Genomic DNA, 21,687 nt, shown 5'->3' with positions numbered 1-21,687 from the left:
TTTCTCTGAAGAAAGGAGGCAAGAGATTAAAAGTATATATGCAGCTTAGGAAATGAGGCATTTCTACTGGAGTTTTCTTCTTTATGAGTATGCTTTACTTGGATTTGTAATTTAACTGGTTGAAGTTGCAATGTCTCGGTAATGGTCACCTCTTGTAAAAACAGCAATGAAGCTTCACCAGCCCAGGTCCTATGGCTTTCCTCTGGAGCTTACTTCCTTGCTTTACAAAGATTTTTCTACATATGGTTACTAGTACTGTGTCCATTATTTATAATGAATCAGCTTAATTTTGGAGACATATATTTGACACATTTACAGATAATATCGATAGTCATCACAGAGCAGATGCTGCATTGCTCAGGTGGAGAGCCATACATGGGGTTGCAGCACTTCACGGAAAGACTGGGTGTTTAGTTTACTTTCTTAAAGCAGATTTATTCATAGAAAGTTTTACTAAAAATCTTTAATGACAGCTTCTCTGTATGAAATCACTGAGATAGATAGATAGTAATATGATAGTAAAATGATGTTAAATCTGGACAAAGTTCCACTTCTCTTTCCCGTCCTTTTCACACTGTGAATGTGATGCAGGTTAAAATTTACAACAAGGATTTGCTCTGCCTCCATCCCTGGAGCCATGCAGGTCAGGCACACTCCACTCTCTACAGATCAGGACTAGTGTAAAAAGCCTGTTAGTGGGTCTCCATAATGTGCAGAGCAAGGGCTTGAGCTGTGGACATTGACTCCGCAGGTCAACTCCACCGCTCCCGTCCTTCATTCAAGTGTGGGTCTCTGCTGGTACGTGGTGGGTGCCCCCTTAGCAAAGTCCCAGCCTTAAGTGAATGTTGTCTCCTCTGCTCCTCCCTTTCTGGGCTCCGGACTAGCTGTACGGCTGGACCCAGCAGAGTATGTGCACGTTGTGTTTTGAGCTGTGTGCATGACTCATTCACCACTGCTGAGTCTATCGTCAGGAGTCACAGCATGGGCTTAAAAATAAAATAAAATAACCCCAACATTCAAATCACTGACTCAGGTTTGGAGTTTAAAAAAAAAAAAGGTAGGTTGTTGGTCTAGCTACTTACCGGTCTTTCTTCAAGAATCTCAGCATTGCAGAAAATCTTTTAGGCATGCCACCTAATATCTATGCTAAACAGTATACGCAGCCTCATATTCCTGATATAGGCAAACTAGACCAATTTCACTGCTATTTGCATCACACGGATCAGCTCGCTCAGTCTAGCTTTTGCAGAAGTAGCAAATAACTGAATCATAATGTCTAACAGTCTGTCTGGCACTGCATTGTCTAAATGCAAAAAAGGGACTGATCCTAGACACTAGCTCTCCTGTTTCAGCTAAGCATGTCAAGTGCCTCATACCACCCACGCCGGGTAGACACGGTTCCAGGGTGCAGGGCAGGAGTTGGGAGTTGTCACTTTTTTTTTTTCAGGTGCAAATCAGAACAGAGAAGTGGTATTTCTCCATTTTTTTCCCACAGCGCTCCTTTTCCACTGTTGTTAGAACTCAGGGGCTTTTGCTAAGGCGTGAGTGCCACGTGCCAGTTAGAGTACCTTTGATTCGCATAAATGAGGTCTGAATTCGCCCGTCTACTTGGACCGTGTTCTCAAGCTATCTTCAGTGCCAGTAGTACAGAGATTCGTGTCTCAAAAGGAGAAGATAAACACCAAATAAACTGCCTTTTCTGAACAGTCATGCAGTCAGTTGCTGTTTCTCAAATCTAGAGTTGTCGCTTTGAGACTTTTGTAGTATTTGATCCAGTAATGGCAAAATATCTGTATTTTGCTCAGATTGTGCTATGAAATTATGAAAAAAATTAAATATATGGTGATGTAATTTTCCCACTTCTTTCATATAGTCTAGTTTATTACAAAAGACAGCTCTAAAGTCAGGTTTTAATGATTCATTTTGTGCAAGAAGATTATGAATTTTTTGCAGCAGACAGTTTCCATGTGGCTGCTCTCCTTGGAGAGACTAATCACCCCTCCTACACCCAGATTAATAATTTGCTGGAGTGCATCTGGATTGGTCTCCTTTGTATTAAACTTCTTCAAAACCATCAGAAGTGCCCCCTTTTTCTATTTTTTTCCTTATTTTGTTTCACGGAATTTTTTTTTCTCCCCAGTCAAAGTTCATTACTCTACAACATGTACACTATAACTGGTATCATAAACTTGCAGATGAGTTTCCATTCCTAAACTCCTTCCACTTGAGATGAAACGGTCCACGCTTGATCTCTGCCTTTGACTTCACCTACTGTGAAAACAAAATAGCATCAATAGCGTCAAAGAAGTTTAACTTGAAAGTCTGGAACTTAAAAAGAACAAAATCAAATATCATTGTTTCCCAAGGTTGCAAGGCTTAATCATACAATATATAAACAAGGTTGCTCTTCCAGTGCAATACTCATGGGAAAAAAGGATTGTGTGTTCTTTATCAGATTTGAATCTTATTTCTAAACAATTTGATGGAACATTTTGATTAACTTCTTAATGGCAGAATTTCTGCTTAGCAGCTACTAATATGTAACTAGAACCAGTCATCTTGTTCTGCTAGAGCTCTGTCTATGTGCATTTGCCCTTAATTTTTTTTTTTCCACACCATCTGGATCCATGCAGTCTATGCTACAAAAAGCCAGATCAAATCTTGTCAGCAACACGTCTCCCTCTTCATCTGTGATTCCTTTTTTTTTTCATACTTCTTGTCATGTTGTGAACACTTGGGTTTGGAGGCAGCTTTCACTCATGTAAATAACGTTTGCTCGTTCAGAACAGAGCATTATGAATTACATAAAATAACATTGCAACTTCAGTTTAGTTTGCTAAGTAAGTAAGCTATTAGTTTATTAAGTTTGGGAGTTATTAAGTTGTTTAATAAACTTGAGTTTATTAATTGTGGCAGGAGTCTCTGTTGCCACTTAGAAGCCAGGTTTCATTCTGGCTGCTACTGTCATGCCTTTGTCACCAGAAAAGATTTGCCAAGGTAACCTGGGGGTAAGGAGAGGAAGAGAAAATGAGAGTATATGTCATCTCATCTGGTAAAGGAACAAACTCTGCAGGCATTCAGGACAACTGCAGGTTTGCCTTGGCCAAGAGAATAATGATCATGCATAAGCGTTAGCGTGTGTGATTGGGAGGAATGGAAAAAGAAAATACCCACTATGGGCCACTGCATGGCCCAGTCTACAGACTACGTCTCCCAAGCAGATGCTCCTTTGCAAGATGAAGCATGAACGATTCCCCCCGCTCAGCAGCCCACCCATTTGTTCTGCTTTTCATAGATTCCCAGCTCACAGCAAGACCAGTTGCCACTACTCATGTCCGTTTTAAGCCTACTTCCATTAGCTTATAGCAATGGGCACGTCCCGCATGTACAAGCACCATGAGAGCTCCGGCCGCCCCGACCGCAGCCCTGCAGAGCCTCTTTGGGCAGCTCTCCCCTGGGAAATCGGCAGCGAGGGCGGCGTGAAGGCTGTGCCGGCACAAGGATCACACAAAACATACTTTGTCACTCAAAGACTGAAGAAAAACTTGGAAGGGTAACCCCTTCCTTCCGCCAAGGGATAAAGCCATGGTGCTGGCTCTGCTGTCCCTACGGAGAGCTCATCCCTGCATAAGCTGTTGCTGGGGGCAATAAATAAGAGTTCTTGCCTTGGAGGATTTGCTGGAGAGCAACGCTCTGTTTCACAGAGCCACTGAAGACCAGATATAAATATTTGTCCTCTTCCCTTGGGAGTTAAGTCCCCATCCTGCACCCAAACCCCCTTGCCAGGAGAAGCCGGGCTGCCCCGTCCCGGCGCTCTGCCCCACGCTGGCTTTCCGGGCCGGGACCCTGTGCAGTCACACGGTGGGAGTGACTGCAGAGCCACTTGGTCGACATCAAACCTCCCCGCTGGCTACACCCTGTCCACGAAAGAGCTGCAGAGCACTGCCTGGCAACCACCTTCCCCCCAAGAGTGAATCTTGGAAGAAATTTGAATTTCTGAGCAATACAAATGGCGAAAGATGCATCCGTTTTGAATGTAGTCCCAGCAACCTCAAAGGTATTGCTGAAATGAAATGTGAGGAAAGGAGGAATAGAGGCTTATTTACCCTTTTTTCCCCTGGGGTTTATTTACCTTTTTTCCCCTGGGGTTCAAATGAGCAAGCCACTCCGCCCTTCGTGCCAGCAAAGTCACAGAAATGTTTTCATTTAAGCTATAATCACGCCTGAATGCCTAGAATAGGTGGTGCCACTTGCTTTCCTAAAAGCGTGTTATCTTGCCTTCCACTTGCCTTGATTTACACCCATATTGCACAAACCACGTCGCAGGCGTGCCAGATCACTCGCAGATCGACTGTGGCTGGGCTTACTTGCATGTTTGCTTTCTGTCTTGTTTCCCACAGCACCTCAGTCATCTGGTGGAATAGGACTGGCTGGGCTAAAAATGAAATTTTTTTTTTTTCCGCTATTCCACAAATATTCTTCAGCTATAAAACGCTTTTCCATTTCTTGTTTAGTGGCATCGAGATCTTGTTACCAAAACGCCACGGGCCGGGGTGCAGGAGCTCAGGTGCGCGGGTGCTTGCCGATGCGCAGCCGGGCGCGCAGCGCGCAGCCGGGCGCGCGGGGCCCATTGCACGACAGGAGGGTTTTAGGGCTCGGAAGACGGGAGGTTCGGTATCTCTGGAGATGCAAGGCCGAGCACCCGTTTCGTCATCAGCAGTTACGGCTGCTGCCAACTGCCTTCCTGGCCACCGCCCGCTGATGGTGGAAGTGGCTTAGGGAAGGTTTTGCAATGCGACGATCACCTCTTAAAGGGGAAAGCAGACCACTTTGCCACCTTCCAGCTGTGGGGCTAAAGCCTTTTGCGCACCGGTCTTAGAGCACTGGAAAAAAATTAAATAGCCTTGTAAGCAGTAGAGAAATCCTGACCTTTTTTTCCTACCATTTTATTCAACATATATGTGAATGATTAATTTCTGCCGAATAACTTGTACGGTACCTGTGAGTGCATTAACTGCCCTTAGCTTATTAAACAGGAGCACAGTAAACATCCTCTCCCCCCACACACTTTTGGCTTTTGTCTCAAGGGGCGCTGAAAGTATTTGAAAGTACTTGGCCGCAGGCGATTTTTCGCACGTCGCACCCCAGGAGTCACCGTGCACAAAGCAGCTACGCACCCCTCCGGGTCTGGGTCATCTCCGACGGAGCGGCACAGTAGCAGGAGTCCCGTTGCTGACGGTCTTGTCCCAGCTGCAGCAGGGGTTATTTGTCATTAAACCTCAAATTTCAGTTACGTTTAACAACGTGGCAACTCCACGCACGTCCATAGGCGTGCTCTTACGGAAGGGGAAAGGCAGGTCCCAGCAGGCAGAGCCCTCACTCCTCTCCTTGGATGTGCGGGAGAAATGTGAGCAGGAGGAGCATCGTGGTCACCCCCTTCAGGTCCGGGGACTGCAGGATGCAGGCCCAGACCTCCGGGATGGGCGTTTGGGGTAGTCATTAAATATTTGCTGATGATGTCAGGTGCTAATTGCTCCAGTAAACTTGAATCTTGGTACTTTCAAGCTCTGGCAGGAATGAACTTGAATGAGATAAATGCTCCTGCACTTACAAAGTATTTTTACAATTAATTGCCCAAATACTCCTGGGAAATGGGAAATTAGTTTCGTCAATTTATTGGAAAGACAGTTAAATCAGAACTGTTAGGAGGCTTAAGTAAGAGCACCAGAGTAAGAGTGCTCTTTGATTTGACAGGCTGTCAAATCAGATGGAGAAAAGGCAATCCGCCGGTACCTGCTCGTTGGTCTGAGGTGTTGCTGCCCCGGTGGTGCCGTTCAGTCCAGCGGTCACAAGCAGGGACACGGCACTCGGTGGGACCAAACCCAGGACTTCCACCAGCGCTGCCCCGCCATGGCCACAGCTCGCCCCAAGACACTTCTTCCCCCTCAGCCCCCCAAACCCGACAGCCATCAGCTTCTTCGCCGCTGGCAGACAGACCTCGATAGCTGGAGGAAGGTGTTGGGACCAAGACAGCCAGGAGTCCCTGCTGATGGGTCAGAAGATGCCAACCCTGATATTCCTAGCTCCACAGGAGCCCAGGTCCATGGCCCAAAAAACACAGTTTGCCAGGCAGCTGACGGTTACAGCCAGCATTTGTAAGCTGCCACTTGATCTTCATAACAAATATTTTTTTTATTCAGTATTTCTGAGCTTCTTCCATGTACAAGGAGGAAGATGCTTCTGACAGTGTTGCAAGTATGTTGTGAGTATTAGGCGAGACCTAGATGTTGAGACAGATATTGAGAGGTGGCAAAGTTTTTCCTCTTTTCAAATAACAAAGATTGAACCTTCTAAAGTTTAAAATATTCACTTAAACCTTGTAAGTAGCTTGAAACATCATCAGTACTTTTTTTTTCCTAGGCTTGCAGACTTTTATTTCATGTGTTATTTGAAAACACGGTTTCCACAAAAATGTCATGAGGTGTAAAGTTCAACTTCAATTTAGCTTTGGAACAGGAGAAAATTGCAAGCAAATCAACTCAACACCTTTCATTATTCCAGGTACAGAAGCCTGCCATGCTCCACCAGCATCTCCAAAAGCACATTGAAAGACGACAAAGCATTACAGAAACATGTGCTTGAGCTTTAAAGTTCCCGAAGCTGAAGGGCTCTGGTGAGAAATCCTCTGCATTTTGTAACTTCAGGGTTTTTTTTCCCAGCATTTCCCCTCCAGAATGCTCCTGAGTCCTAACAAACTTGGGAATCTTGCGCCACTGATCAGCTTCTACATTGCTTTAGCTAGTTGTAAGGTTACACCAACAGTATTGGTGTATAAGCAGTATTGCAATTGTTCATTCCTGCCTGAAACTGGAAAGAAAAGAAAGAGAAGCTGGCATTCCTAAGGTCAGGAGTGTAAATATTTTTTTAATATATATATATAAAAATAAAATATATATGTAAAGGAACCACAACTGTTTTCTTAAGGAAAATGTGTATTACTATGCTATTATTACATACCTAACACCCCTCCAGACATTACTGCAGCATAGGTAGGTACTAAAGACACCCTCAGAAATCCGGCTGTTTCAGTAAATCAGAGAGAAATGCTCAAACTATACATTCCTTACCAGAGTTCTTGCTTCAGAATCCTCCGAGAATAAATCTTTTCAAAATTTTTTTTTAATTTAAGATCTCATTGCAAATTTCGAAGAAATTTAGTCCAACCTAGCTTTGCATTTTATTAAGGGACCGGCTTTGTTAAGGCTTTAATAGACAGTCCTTTGGATTGCAAAGCCCAGTAGAGCCATTAGCATGTTATTGAGTGCCGTTATACAACTGCTTTGCCTTTTTGTGGCTCCACACATGCTGTAGTTGGACGTACAGCAAGGTAATTCAGGTGCTGGGCAAGTGCTTTTGACAAGAGGTTGCTGTGTAACAGATCCCATCCATACGGATGAGGCTAAAACACCAGGAGCGCGGCGTGGATGAAGAGCTGTTGCAGTACCGTCAGTGTGCAAGTTGTCCTCTTCAGGAGAGGAGAGACACACTCAAACAGAAGGGTTTGGAAAGGATTACTGTTTTAGGTTAATCTATTTTTAAATCAAGTTATCAAATATTCGATTGAAGCTCTGTAGAGAGACAAAGAGCTTGATGTATGCAAGGAAGCTGACACCTCTGCCAGGAGCTGTTATGTAGCCGGTTAGTGCTGTCAGGCTAATGTAACTTAATTACGGGTACTGAAAACAAAGCGTTTAGGAACGAAGTCACAACTGAACAGCCACCACGCCTACAAGTGACAGAAGTAGAATAGTTCCATCAACTTGAGCGATAAACTGAAGCCCATTCCTGAAATCAGTGGGTGTCTCGCCCCAATGAGCAGTGCAGGATTAGACTCGATTGCACATCATGCTGGCACTAGTTAGAAACATAGAACAGATGTCAAGTAAATAGGGAAGTGTGGGACAAAACAGAAATAATTGTAAAAATGTGCCCAAGGATAAAATAAATTGATCCTAAGACACTAACAAACATTCTTGTATAAGACTAAATGAGTCTTTGTACTGGGTTGGCTTTTACTTTCTTGCTAATATTGCATAACAGAACTACACTGGCGTGCTGAGGAGGGGGGATAATAAAATAACTTATCAATGCACTATTAACTCTACATGCTCTTACCTAATAATAAGATATTGATGTCTCCTTTAATGCGTGTCCCATTGTTGAGAACTTTCTCATTACCCTGCAGTAGCATACACAAAATGGCTTTTTTAATATACTCATGGCCATGAACGTTTGGTGCTAAAGACTTGCTTAAATGGTCAAAGATACCCTATTTAAGAAACAGCAAACACTTACATAGCACATTACCAACATTACAATGGAATCTCATTATCCATTAGCCAGTATTAGTGCAATTTATAACTTACTTTAGTATGAGCTTTGCAGAATTTCTTGATCTTTGCCACATCATCAGCTGAGAATGTGGGTGCTATTTCTTTGCTCATCAGTTTGATATTATTAGCCAGCATTATTGTCCTGGGTATTTTCTTCCAGATGCACAGAAAAGTCATGAGATTAACTATTAAATAGATGAACTATTAAATACATACCGGACCATTGTTTTCACAACCCAAAAGGCTGCTTAGGAAAGAGAAAGTGCAAGTGGAATCAAATTCGAAGAAATTATTAGATTTATCCATTTTGTTATGATAAGTTAGTGAGTGAAACCCATACTAAAAGAGGATACGGTGAAGTTCCAACATCAGAATTCAAAAGGACTAGAACTATGACATACAGCTTTAGAGCGCCGGGGATTTCGTTTCTTCCTTACCCTGCAGTACAGCCGGGTGGGATGTCTGCATGGTGCGGAGCACTATGGTGTGACATCCTGCCAAAGAATGTGCTCTGGCATTAGGGCTGCCTTTGAAGGGAAGAGATAGGACAACCTATGTTTTGCTTTGTTTTCAGGAGGCTTCTCAGACACTTGGGCTTCTTCTAAACACCGATCAGAGAAGCTTTGCCAACCCCAGAGGGTGAGAAAAAACAATCATCGCAGCAATCTAAATTTTAAAGCGGAAAGCGGGGAAACACCACCTTAACCTCGACTTTAGGAACCTATCGATCTTTTGTAAGTTTTTTTTGTTACGGACTTTGTTGGGAAGTGCTGGCGAGACGGCTGACACTTCAGAGAAAATGCTTCGGGGAGGGGAGAGTGCAACTGGTATAAACCATCTAGAAAAAGAAGTGAATGCAGCCCGGGATCTGCACGCGAGCAACACAAGCCCCCCAGGGCATGGCTGTGTCTCCCATGTAGGAGGACTAGAATGGAAACTAAATCCAAAACTAACCCGGTTCCAGCTCGGACTGCCTCCGGAGGCTGCCCGGGTGGGCGCTGAGCTGCAGACCCACCGCGAGGAGGGCTCGTGGAGGAGCAGGGAGACAGCTCGGGAGGTGTTCAGCTCTCACTGGGGAGGGTCCAGGGCTGGGTAACGGGAGGAAATTTGGCAAAGAGCAGATGGAGATCGGTGGAAACGGTTGTTCTCAGCCTCACAGACGTCCCCGCCAGGCACAGCGAGCAGCAGGAGGCAGCAGCTGCAGGCGAGCCCTATTTCTGGATCTAAAAATACGGGATCTTTCTGAGTGGATCCTCAGGGAAAAGCTACTGAGTTTTTTTGTAATCAGTACAGAAGAAAATTACAGTAGAATTAATAGCACTTGCAACCGTGCTGCCAAGAATTTTTTAACTGTTCGGTAAAAACCAACCCCTCCTACCCGATACCCCAGAGAGGTTCGTCTCAAGCCGGTCCCAACAACCTGCTTTGCTGCCATCCCCAGCTGCCAGGCCAGCGGGCAGTGACCTGGGGAGCGGCCGTCAGTCAAAGGTGCCTTGATGCAAAGGGGTCTTTGTGCCTCCCCCCGCGCACTACCTGAAAGAAATTGATTTTTCTGTAAATACCTTTCTTGTGATGTTTGTAGTATTGTAAGCAGAACCCTTTGTTCCTGGGATATGCTGTATTTGGGTATTTCCCCACCGAGGAGGAGGATGGACGGCAGCTCCAGCAGCTACGGTCACACAAGGGTACGGCGAGGAGGGGAGGACGCGACGGCACCCGAGGCGCCTGTACGACCGTTCCGGCGCCTGCATCCCCCTGAGCTGCAGCCGAGGCCTTGAGGTAAAGCGGGACACCGGCATCTGAAGAGACGTCCGCCCGGAGATGGCCGCTCTGCGCCGCGGGGCGCCGGCTCCCCGCCGCAGCCGCGGGCCCGGGAGCAGCCGGGCAGCGGGCACCCAGCGAGACCCCCGCCACCAGCAGAGCCAGGGAAAGGCGGTGTTAATGCTTGCTGTTAACACTTGCCGGTTAAGAAAACTCAACAACCAGTGCGTATCGCCTGTTATACAGCTGAGAGACAAAACACGGACGAGTTCCGACAAAGCTTAAATCCCAAATAATTACATTTTGTCACAATGCCTTCCACACGGCCCAAGCTACCAAGGAAGCGAGCCGCCAGCGCCCGGGGAGAGGCAGGATTTGCTCCACAGCTTCCTTCAATCCCAGCATGAAAATTTCCAAATGTTTGAAACAGGGAGCAACTAAATCTTTTAATGCTCTCTGAAAAGCAATCAGCTCACCAAATGCATCACTCAGCAGCCTCCAATATAAAATAATTAAACCATGAAAAGCTGCTGCAGTAATCTTACTTTTAAATCCTAAATTCCTTTACATTTTGAGGATCTGATGGCATTGACTCCAGTCAGACACACGCAGGCAGGGCAGACACCGCGGGAGCTTCTCACAGCTCAGCTGAACACACCTCTTCCACTCCTTGAGCAGAGGCAGCTTAACTTCACGAAGGTTTCTTGTTGCAGCAAAACTACCCAGGAGATACGGCTAAATCCAAATTCATTTCATTCCCAGACAAATTATATTTTGATGCAGGTCACTAGAAGCTAATCTTTCATCTCTCTTTTTCATACATGAAAATGAAAAAAAAAAAAGTATTTCAGATTCAGCAGCATTTATCATACTAAGTAGAATTAAATCAAATGGAAAATTGCATAAAGAAACTCAGTTAAAACAATCAAATTAAAAAGCCTTTTACCTGTGTGAATGTGAAGGTAATCTTTGATTTTCTCAGAAGAGGAGAAAACCTTATTATTAAGCAAATTTAAAAGGGAGCCTGGATTGCCCTTCTCCCATTTCCCCGCACTTGAACTTCAGTCTGTCTTCATGAACAGATTTTGCTTCCTGCCTGTCAGGCAGGTTCACTTGCTTGTTCTCACACGCTGGAAAAACTCGTGTTTTTGGAACTGCAGAAGCACTTCAGCTGCACAGTACGCAGCAGACAAGCAGCAGATGATTCTTTATTCATGCATTTTTTGTTAGTTACGTGCATAAATACACAGACGCACAGGTGCATCCACACCCCTGCGTTCAGTAATAGAACACAGCTTCAGCAAAAAACCGAGCTAGCCAGAAGCTAGCCTGCTTTTAACAACCTTTTATTGATGCTCTGACTTTTAAAGAGCTCCCATCTGAAATAGCTTATGGTAAGTATTAAAAATGAAGAAATAGCAAAGTTGTCTGGAAGATACCTATTGAAAATTATCTCACAAATATTTCAGCATAATTGAAGGTATTATAATCCTTTTTCCCCCCAAAATTCCACGTCTTCCATTACATCAATTAAAAACGCCTTTATGAGCTCGGCTCACGGCAAAATACAGAGCAATAAGCAGGGGCTGTTATGGAGAACAGCTCTCTGGGAAGAATTTTTCTGATGTATAACACAGGCCTAAGAGGCTCAACAATGCCTTGGGTCAAATTTTGCTGATGAACATTATCTTAGTTTCTTGGCTGGAATCCCCTCTGGCTTCTAAAAAACCTATTTCATTTCAGGGTGAATTTTGCCCAAGAAATAAATGCAGAAGCCCATACAGTAAGGTTGGTTTCACACAGAACTTGAGAAATGCTGAGGTTGGGGGTCCCAGGCAACTTCTATTTTGTTCCTTGGTATTTGGGCAAATCTCCTCTAGATCCCCATGAACGAGTGGGTGCAAACTGCATCCTTTGAGAATTGGGAGGGGGTTTTTTTTACCCAGTCAGAAACAAGCATTCCCTCCACCCCTTACTGCGTGAATCTCAAGCTCTGGAAGTCATAGCACCTCGGGAAAGCACGCAAGTACAAAGGTACCAGAGGCAGGGACACGTGTCGTTTACAAATGCAACGTGCCGATACTGGTTTAGTGTGGCGCTGGGGTCTTTAAATGCCTCTGTTCCCAAAATCTTGGTTTTTGCTTCGCGCTTCTGAATAAAATCCAACATAAATTGCAGGTAAAAATTTGCATTTCAGCATGCAACTTCAAAACTCGTTAGTGAAGGCAACGACTTTTAGATACAAAATACCACTTCTGCCCCTGAGAGCCCCTGAGATGTAAATCGTTGGAGACGGGGAAAGCAGTCCCCAGAAATATCCCAGCGTGTCCTGTTCCCATTCCCTTGGCACGATCTTCACTCGAGGCTGCTGCGACGGAGACGATACCGGGCTGCAACCTCGGGCTGAGCCGCTGCGGCTCGGCTTACGCTGGCTCTTTTTCTGCCTGCTGGTCCTTTGTGTTTGGAGATGAAAGGCGCGGGGCGACAGAGAGGCCTCTCCTCTCTCCTTTAGAAACTGCCTTCTCATCTCTGGTTCTCCACAGTTCAAACGTAAGACTTTGAAAAGATTTCAAAGCTGCATCTTGTGTATGGAAATTCATGGCTCCGGGCAGCTTCACGATCAGCTCTGAGATTTCAAGCTTAAGAGTAAGAACCTGCAGCCTAAATATAACTCCTTTTACCTGTGCTTTGCCCTTCTCTGTTTTTTTCTGTTTAAAGCAATCAGTAGAAATAAGATGATATCAATTTTCATGGATCATCTATATAGTTTGACTTTAGGTAGGTATTTCAATTTTCTTCTAAAAACAGTAGGTTAAGGAAATACAACCACAAACCATTTGGATAAGCTACAAAAATCAAACTCCAGCTGCTAGCTATCAAATGTAAGTGATGTTATACATGCTTAGGAAACTGAACCCTGTACAACTAGACAGTAGCTGAAGGTGTCTCAGTAATTCCCAGAATGGGGAAATAACCAAACCACCTTCAGGGCTGTAGAAGCAGAAATATCATGCCATACACTGGGCTTGGCGATGGGTTCATTTTACGTGTGAAGAACCAGGGAAGAAGAATGAAAGAAACTCCATCAACTGAAAGCTTTGTGATCCTCAAAACAGTTCTCACTGCTCAACAGCAGTCGGGTATTTTATAGATGTTAGCTACGCGCTTTTTGTGCAGATATCACCCTACCTGATTCCTTCAAGGTTTGCAGGCACGGTGGAAGCCAAAACCAAGTTCAGCTGCGATGGAAGCTCAGAGGTTAGAGCTTGTGGAGTGAGAGGGGTGCGGATAGCAGGAGCAGGGCAGGGAAAGGATGGGCTGTTTTGCCTGGAGATAGCAGCAGGGCTCTGTGTGGGACCAGAGGCAGCCGCCCACCCCTGCAACCATGCTGTCACCCATGGCAAGAGGCACCCAGTCAGTCTCTGGAGGCCAAAAGATAGCGGAGAAGGGTGACAAAATGAAACGATGTGCTGGGTTGGGTTGGTAGATCAAGCTGGGAAACCTGAATTTGTACGGTTTGTTGCTTCTTTAATTAGTGTGCTTTTTATCCTTGGCCTGCCGCACTCCTGCTGCAGGCTCAAATTTCCAAGTCCTAGTTTTTAGCATTGCACAAGAAGCTCAGATTGAATTCTACAAAGCAAAAAATTAACATTGGAGGCCCTGTGAAATGACACTTTATTTTTTCAGTAAACCGGCCGTAGCAAAGAAGAAACAGTATGTGCCCTTGGATTTTTGTTTTAAAGTCAGGAAGGAAGGGTTTTTGGAAAGCTTACTAACTGTTTAAATATCACTGCCTTTCATTACAGGAAGCAGAAAAGAAACACATTTGAGAAATTAATAGTAACCGTCGACCTATGTGGGACTGATGTAGACAGAGGGCTGCTCCCATCGCTGCTGCCGTTTCACTGATTTGTTAGTAAAAGGAGAAGTTTCAGGGCCAGAAAAATGACCAGAGGGACGGAACATCTCTCCTATGAGGACAGGCTGAGAGAGTTGGGGTTGTTCAGCCTGGAGAAGAGAAGGCTCCAGGGAGACCTTGTAGCAGACTTTCAATATATAAAGGGGGTTTGTAAGAGAGATGAGGACAGACTTTTTACCAAGGCCCGTAGTGACGGACAAGGAGCAGTGGTTTTAAACTGAAAGAGGGTAGATTAAGCTTGGACATAATGAAGCAATTTTTTTACAATAAAGGTGATGGGACACTGGCACAGGCTGCTGAAAGATGGTGTGGGTGCCCCATCATTGGAAGTGTTCGAGGTCAGGTTGGACGGGGCTTTGAGCAACCTGTTCTAGTGAAAGATGTCCCTGCCCATGGCAGGGGGGTTGGACTAGGTGGTATTTAAAAGTCCCTTCCAACCCAAACTATTCTATCAGTCTATGAAATACTAATCCAATGTGATTTTCCAGTCTTGAGGGATAAAAATACCCATTTTCCTCAGAGGAAAACTAGAGGCCTGTTTACCAGGGCAGCCTACGCTTCATTCATCAGGAGCATAGCCTATCCAGGACTAGTGTTCAGAACAGTTTTTAGCTGTCGTATGTTTTCTCTCACTTGCAGAGCTGCAGTTAAATAAATAAGATTAGCCGAGATATATGCAGTTCTTCAGGGCTCTGCCAGACTTTCTCTGCCAGGTCTTAGCATTGTTGACCCATTAGAGTTTCCTCCTGCTTTCTGTTTGCACTAATCCACTGGAAACCCAGCCCTGGAGACCTGCCTTACTGACCCCCATGTTCATTAAGAGTAATTGTCGATACCATATGATGGAATAGCAGCAGCGCAATTAAAACAGCTCCTTCTCGTGGCAGAGCTTTTATGGAATTGGCAGGGAGTCCTAACGAGAACCCTGAGCCCATCTATCACCCTCTGCAACCCATACAGCTGGTTTCACCTTTTGGCGGCTGTGTGCCCGTCTGACACTGTGTGGCACGTACAAGTACTACAGCAGCCATCACCACACAAAGAAAGACGACACGTTCCTCCGCTTCGTTGCCGGCTCCTCAGACTTGGCACTTACGTATGTTGTCTCCTTCCTCCCCATTTTCTTTCCTTTTATGTTTCTTCTTCCTACCCCAGACTCCCTGTGAGGAACGGTTTCCATTTAATCCGAGTGTGTTTGGCACCAGGTTCCTTTTGTCCCTCCCGGGAGTCAAGGGCATTTTGAGGTCTTGTTGAATAATAAAGATTTAGGTCTTACTTCGATGTTCACATCATGGCAGCCTCGTTACCCACCTTGAACTTTCCACCTTTGGAATTTGGTGGTGAGAAGGGGGGAGAAGACCCCCCCTGCCCCTTCTCAAAGCCATTTTTCATGTCAGCTCTTCATTGTGCCAAGTGAAAATGAACAGCAGTGCTTTATCCTGGGAAAGGAGAAATGCTGGATCCAGGCAACTGAATAAAAAGATAAATACTGTCGACTTTCAACAAAAAATGGTTTTCACTGAGCATGACAACCACAGGCAAGAGAAGAAAAAAAAATACCTATATACAGAATACAATTATTCTGTATATACAATTATTTGCACAACCACCAGAGCTGCCATTCCAACAGTGGCCCATAGGGGCAGAGACAGTGGTTAGAAAGGGGTGCCAAGGGAGCCCCTAAAAATCATGCTGCCGTGGGAGCAAGACTGCTAGGGAGATGATCCAGCATCACCAAGAGCCTGGACAAAATCACCTAGGGCAACTGTCCAAGCAGCCCAGATTTTCTGCTCATTCTGCAATGGTAAATCCCGTTATCGGCTCATGGCATGGAACAAAGGGAGAACAGGAGAGCTTCGCCCAGGCTTGCAGCTTTGGGTCACCCTGTGCACAGGAGAAGGTGCCTGCGTATGACGAGTGCATCTGGTGACATAAAGCGTGTTTATACCTGGGCAACAGAGCGTGGTGTAGGGTGCCCCAAGCCAGCAACGACCTGAGCCAGCACCGTCACTGCAACTACGGACTTGGGCGATTAGTCACCGGCGTCACGAGACAGGACGTCAGCCTCTCCCAACACCCTGAATCCCACAGCAACCCCACGCGAGGAGAGGAGCCGCAGCCAGAGGGAGAACAGGGCGCACACACGCCCGACAGATCTAGCAGAGCTCTAATGAGGGAGCGTATCACACCGAGGGGAGCGGCACCAGTCCACGAGCATTAAGCTCGTGCTTCCCAAAGAGAAGAGAGCTGCACTTTCAGGTCCCCCCCCGGCTGTATTCCTTATTTGTATTTACAGGTGGCCATGGTGACTGGAGTCAGGCAGGAGATTTATGTCAGGCTTGATGACTACTATAATACACACAAACAGAAAACACCTGCCATAGAACAGCACTTTCCTGACAGGGAGATGGCCCGATATTGACTTGGGCTGTAGCCCTGCCCTTCCCCTTCGTGCACCGAATGCTTTCCCGCGGACCCTTTCGCTCAGCCTGGAGCCAACCGACTGGAGCATTCAAAAAATTAACTGTTTTTCCTTCCCCTCTTTGGAGGGCGGAGCAGAGACCTTCCCTAGCCAGCCCTGCTCATGGTGAACGAGATTTTTCTTAACTTGTGAAAGCAACTCTGCTCCTCTCTGTCCCGCTCCGCGGCGATGCACATCCCGCCTCCAGCCACGCTCCTCCCCGCTCCCGGACGCGAGGGCTGGAGGCGCGGAAACCCCGTCTGCCTCAAATCCAACGGCAACCACCGCCGCAGATTCTGCCCTGCTTTATTTATCATAAACGTGTACTAATGAATATATGTATATAATATAAACCCCTCCACAACTACTGTTGTGCTGGAGTAAACTTTCTTTTGGCCTAGTATCAGCAAACGAAGCTCCAGCCCACGGGGAATCTGGCACAGCAGCAACTTACCTGACGTGCGGATGGCTGCAGAGCTGACATTTCCCCGTTGCCAGTATCGCAGGAAAAGTGCACAGGCAACCTAGAACACAACCACCTTGTTTTGTCTCTGATTTTCTCCCCACCCGACAAATGCTTCAGAGACTTTTTGCGAGTGAAGCAGAAACGCTGCTTGAATTGAATACGTGTCTCTTAAGACAAAGATAACAGGCTGAGGGCTCAGGAAAATAATGTTTTAGGTGAATGTCTGCTGGAGACAGGAAAGCTGTCTGGCAACAAATTCTTTGGGGAACACAGAGCTCAGTACTCTTGCTGAAGGGGATCAAGTGAAATTACAAGGCAGGGAAAAGTAATGTGTCTTGAGAGGCTAAATGCAAAAGCCTGATTCCTCCTCTCAATTATCCCAATCGTACTCTGTGAATCCGCTATTTGAGAAGTGCTTACTTCCGAATTATACTGAGATGAGCAAGAGGGTAAGTCAATGAGATTACTCCATGAAAACCAACCCTTTTACATAATACGTGCAACCCAACCGATTTAGTACAACAAATTCTGTACACATTTGAAATATCATGAAAATAGTGTCTTTAATATACAGTTTATATACTTACAGTACACAGTTTAAATTTGTTCATATACATTACAGGGATATTTATTTGCACCTGGTTTAAATAATAATCTGCCTTCAGCCTTTTACACAAAAGCCCAAAACAGCACAGAATTCCACAAAAACCATGCTTCGTTTTATAACGGAAATGTACTGAGCCAAGGTTTTGGGGCTTTCTCTTTCCCCTCCCCCCAAGTGTTACTTTTTTTCATCTACCCAAAGTGAATCTAAAGAGCTAAGAACTAACAGTTTTAATATAATTCAGAAGATTGTCCAAGTTAAGAGAATCACTCTGCAGATTTTCACGCTGAAAATTTGGTTATTACACACAGAAATGGTGAAGTCTGAACAACTCCCAGACTATTAAAGAGTTTAAGACATAACAAATGAAGAGTCATTTATTGCTAGGTCTCAACACGGCGCATTTCCCTACCGCCCTGCCGTCCCTAATACCGCAAACGTAAAGGACGATCCCGCGCTTTGATTTATATTTCATTCGTACCTTCTAGCTTGTAGACGGGAAAGCTGCAATTTCAGAGCCTCAAAAGGAGGAGCCAGGAGAGCTGGGCTGAGCCCCAGCTCTCTCACGCAGGGCTGCTGTTGGGCTCTTAAGCAGCCTGGCGCACGCCCTGCCTGGCCCGCAGGCAGGACTTCGCTGACCTGCGCCGCAGGCCGGCACCCTCCTGGGCAGCACGCAAGTAGCGGGTGCCAGCACACCTTATTTAGTGGGGAGACAATCAAGGAGTTGATTCACGAAGAAAACATAGGAGAAAACACTTCAAGTATTTGTAGACAGATTTGAAACATGGTGGGTTTTGAGACAGCATCGCTATTTACGCTGTTTCTCTTGAAGGTATTGTGGAATAAAGTCTGTTAAAATGGCAAGTAAAACTGTTGTTTTGGAAAAAGCCCTGTGTAATACACGGTTACTTCAAACCCCTGCTTGTAGCTGCAAAGAACACTCCAAAATACACTTTCCTTCTAATTTGGGTTGGACCAAATGTTTTCTGTCTCTACGTTTCTAGCCGTAGGCAATTTTTACAATATGGCAAGAATAAGAACGCAAATACGCACTTTGCGTTGATTTCAATACAGCTTTGGTTAGCCAGCCAGGCAGCAAGACAAAGAATCTTAATCCTAGGCACAACGAGCATTTAAAAGAAACCAGCATTTCCCCTCAAGTCTCCTCCCCGTCCCTCCCCTGGCCAATTCTGTGTCCACCTCCAGAAAAGCCCCCATGCCAGAATCCAGCTTTCGCCACTGAAGGCAGCGCCAGTCCTCGCACCGCCACGCAACTGTTGCATAGAAAGGATGTGTTTCCTGCTGCAGGACAAAGAGACAGCTCCATACTGTTGGTTGGACTTGATGATCTTAAATGTCTTTTCCAACCTTAATGATTCTGTGATACAGACTGACACGCCAGGGTTTTTTGCTACCAAAACCCCCAAACAAAAATCCTGAGGATAACACACAACTTTAGACACAGATAACTACATAAGCACCAGAGGCCTTACGTTTACTTAATCTGAGGAAAGAAATCCAAAGTTAGGACTGGCCTATTTTAGGAGACTGCCTCCAAAAATTAAGAGATTTTAGGCCCACTCTGGCATGATGTGCATTGTCTGAACTCAATGGTTACATCTCTGTTAGTAGACAAAATGGGCCAGAGCCTGCTCTCAGGCCCCAAGGACAACCAACACAGCTTGTATCAACATGGTTGAACCCCATTACCCTCCAAAACGAGGCTGGTTTCCCCCATGGCTAACCTCTCAGCTGTGCTTGGGAGTTGTCTGGGGTCTCCCATTGCACGGCTGGTTGGGTTGCACCAAACCAGGCAAGAGCCCACATCAACAGTTCAGCAGCACGAGAGAGGGTCCATGTCCCGGGGCTGCTCGGTTTGCAAGTCCTATCAAACGTCGAGTGCTGTCTCCTTCTATTCACATCAGTTGGTAAAAGTTCCGTTCGCAGGGATATTCCTCAGAGCTTTCAGACACTTCCTAATCACAGTGAGAACACTAAAGTAACCCTCCATCTCAAAATACCCATAAACGGTGCAGCATTTTGTAACCTTTTACAAAGTTAAGTCTCCAGGTTTTACACCGCATCCTTCTAAAGAGACTGCATGGTTCTCTGCTAAGGCCTGAAGCTCTCCTGTGCTCCTGCCCACTTCAAAGGTGCCACCATCCCTTTATTTCCAGGGCCTTCCCATGAGACCGACATGTTCACATCGGTCTGCCCTGTTCAGGCTGCCTTCCACCGCACCAAGGGTGGTCCTGACCCCCTAACACCACAGCAGCGAAGCTCAAGAGGTCGTAGCCTGGCTACCTACACAATGGTGGAGAGGCCAAGCCACCACACTCCAGCTGCCCGGCTTGCTCATCAGTCTCCTGACTTCACCAGAGCAGACGCTTCAGTCCAGCTTGGGCATCACAGCAGGTAGCTCGATGCAGCAGTCATATAATTCACGCAACACAAAAGCTAGGAACACCTAAATTACTAAAAAAGACTCAGAAAAGTAAGTTGATGAACGGCTAAGGGCAAAAGAAGAGGTCAAATGTGAACGTATTATGCATAAAAATAAGTAAGCAGTGCCAAGCCAGAACAGGACAACAGGAAGGACATCAATAGCAAGTCTTTAGCTGTACTTTTGCACACAGGCTCTGCTTCTGAAATCGTTGCACATTTCTGGGCCTTTCAACAGGCCAGCTGTATTTTGGTCTATGCATACATGATGTTAATGCAGCACACTCATGAATGCAAATTCCACCAGGCTGCTTGCAAGAAAAAACATTTCAAGCAGGTAAGCAGAGATAACAGAATAGGTGTTCACCCATAGTGAAAGAACACTATTTTCTTGGGAACATTAATATCCTGGGGGCATTAGCAATATTTAATGTTAATATTACCAAGACTGCAATCTCCTTTTTTTTTTTTTTTTTTTTAGGAGAGAGAGAGCTTTTACTTTCTTTACTTGGAGTTAACAAGCCAAGCAAAACAAAGAGAAGTACCTGACATTTAAAATTTGGCCCTTGCAAATGTGAACGCTCATTTGACATAGCAAAGTTTAATATGCAATTGACTTCAACTTGCACATGCCTACCAACCAGCATACACATCTGAACAGTACTTGAATTTGATTTAGTCTTACTTGCAGCTAAAATATTTTAGGACGCTAATTAAAAAGCATCTGGAGAAAGCTATTGATCTGTTGCTAAAAGTCAATACTTTAAGAAAAAGAGCAGGATTATGAACTCTTGGGGTTTTTCTACTGGGATATGTTTTGGCTCACTGCTTTCTAGTACCCACATCATCTGGGCTTTGCTCTCTGGTTGGGAACTGGTGGTTTGCATTATTGCAAGACAAATGATGCATCTTGGCTTTGGCATGGAGACATGACATGAAATTTGCCCAGGCAACAGAAAATGCCATTTGCAAATAACTTCTTTTTAATGAGTCAATATGGTTGAGAAAACAGGCAAAATCAGCCTCCCATTTTTGTCTCTGCTCTGTATTTTCTCTTGATGGTCCTACTACGTGCCCTACAATGGAGAGATTTTCTACACTTCAAAAAGATAAGAAAGGCAGGTGATGGTGTCACCATGGCCAGGGCTCTGCTCGGCAGCAGGTGAACGTGCTCCAGCATCCCTGGCTCTGACCACCTGAGGACCCTGGGCAGGCACATGTGCTGCAGATGGACACCACACACCATTTCCTGATGACCTCCACAAATCCTTGCATTTTGTACTACAAAGGCTTGGGGGATCCTGGGGTTATTTAGACACAGAGAGCTCTGCCAACTGCAATAAATCAGCAACAGACTATCAAAAGTTAATCGCATTTCTAGCCTTCTGAGCAGTTTAATTTGAAAGGTGTCCAGGGGCAGACTAATGCCCCCTTCCCATCTCTGTGGTCCCTTTCTGACTGCTACTTCCTTGTGACATCTACTGCAGTGAGTTTTTGCAGCTGGGCAACTGAATTAACAGATCTTACGATGCTACAGTCCCTTCCATGACGCCCACATCCTCCCAGCCCACTGCAAACAAGACAGGTGAACTTAAAACATCGCAAGCATTTCCTGTGGCATGGCCCAAAACCTCACTTGGC

The 21,687-nt window shown here is 45.5% G+C and overlaps 1 protein-coding gene across 1 annotated transcript in view; it reads left to right on the top strand.

Moving 5' to 3' along the window:
* Positions 1–4,779, top strand: part of MEP1B (meprin A subunit beta) — a gene marked incomplete at both ends in the record, with an annotated part of 36,126 nt that extends 31,347 nt beyond the window's left edge. The window contains 2 exons of the mRNA XM_081996427.1: positions 3,360–3,553; positions 4,515–4,779. Coding sequence (XP_081852553.1) covers positions 3,360–3,553; positions 4,515–4,779 — 459 coding nt within the window. The remainder of the gene's footprint in view (positions 1–3,359; positions 3,554–4,514) is intronic.
* Between the last annotated feature and the right edge of the window lie 16,908 nt (positions 4,780–21,687).

This window comes from Phaethon aethereus, assembly GCF_964289735.1.
Source record: "Phaethon aethereus genome assembly, chromosome: 2".
NCBI classification, from domain to species: domain Eukaryota; kingdom Metazoa; phylum Chordata; class Aves; order Phaethontiformes; family Phaethontidae; genus Phaethon; species Phaethon aethereus.
This window is presented reverse-complemented; position numbering and strand designations above follow the sequence as displayed.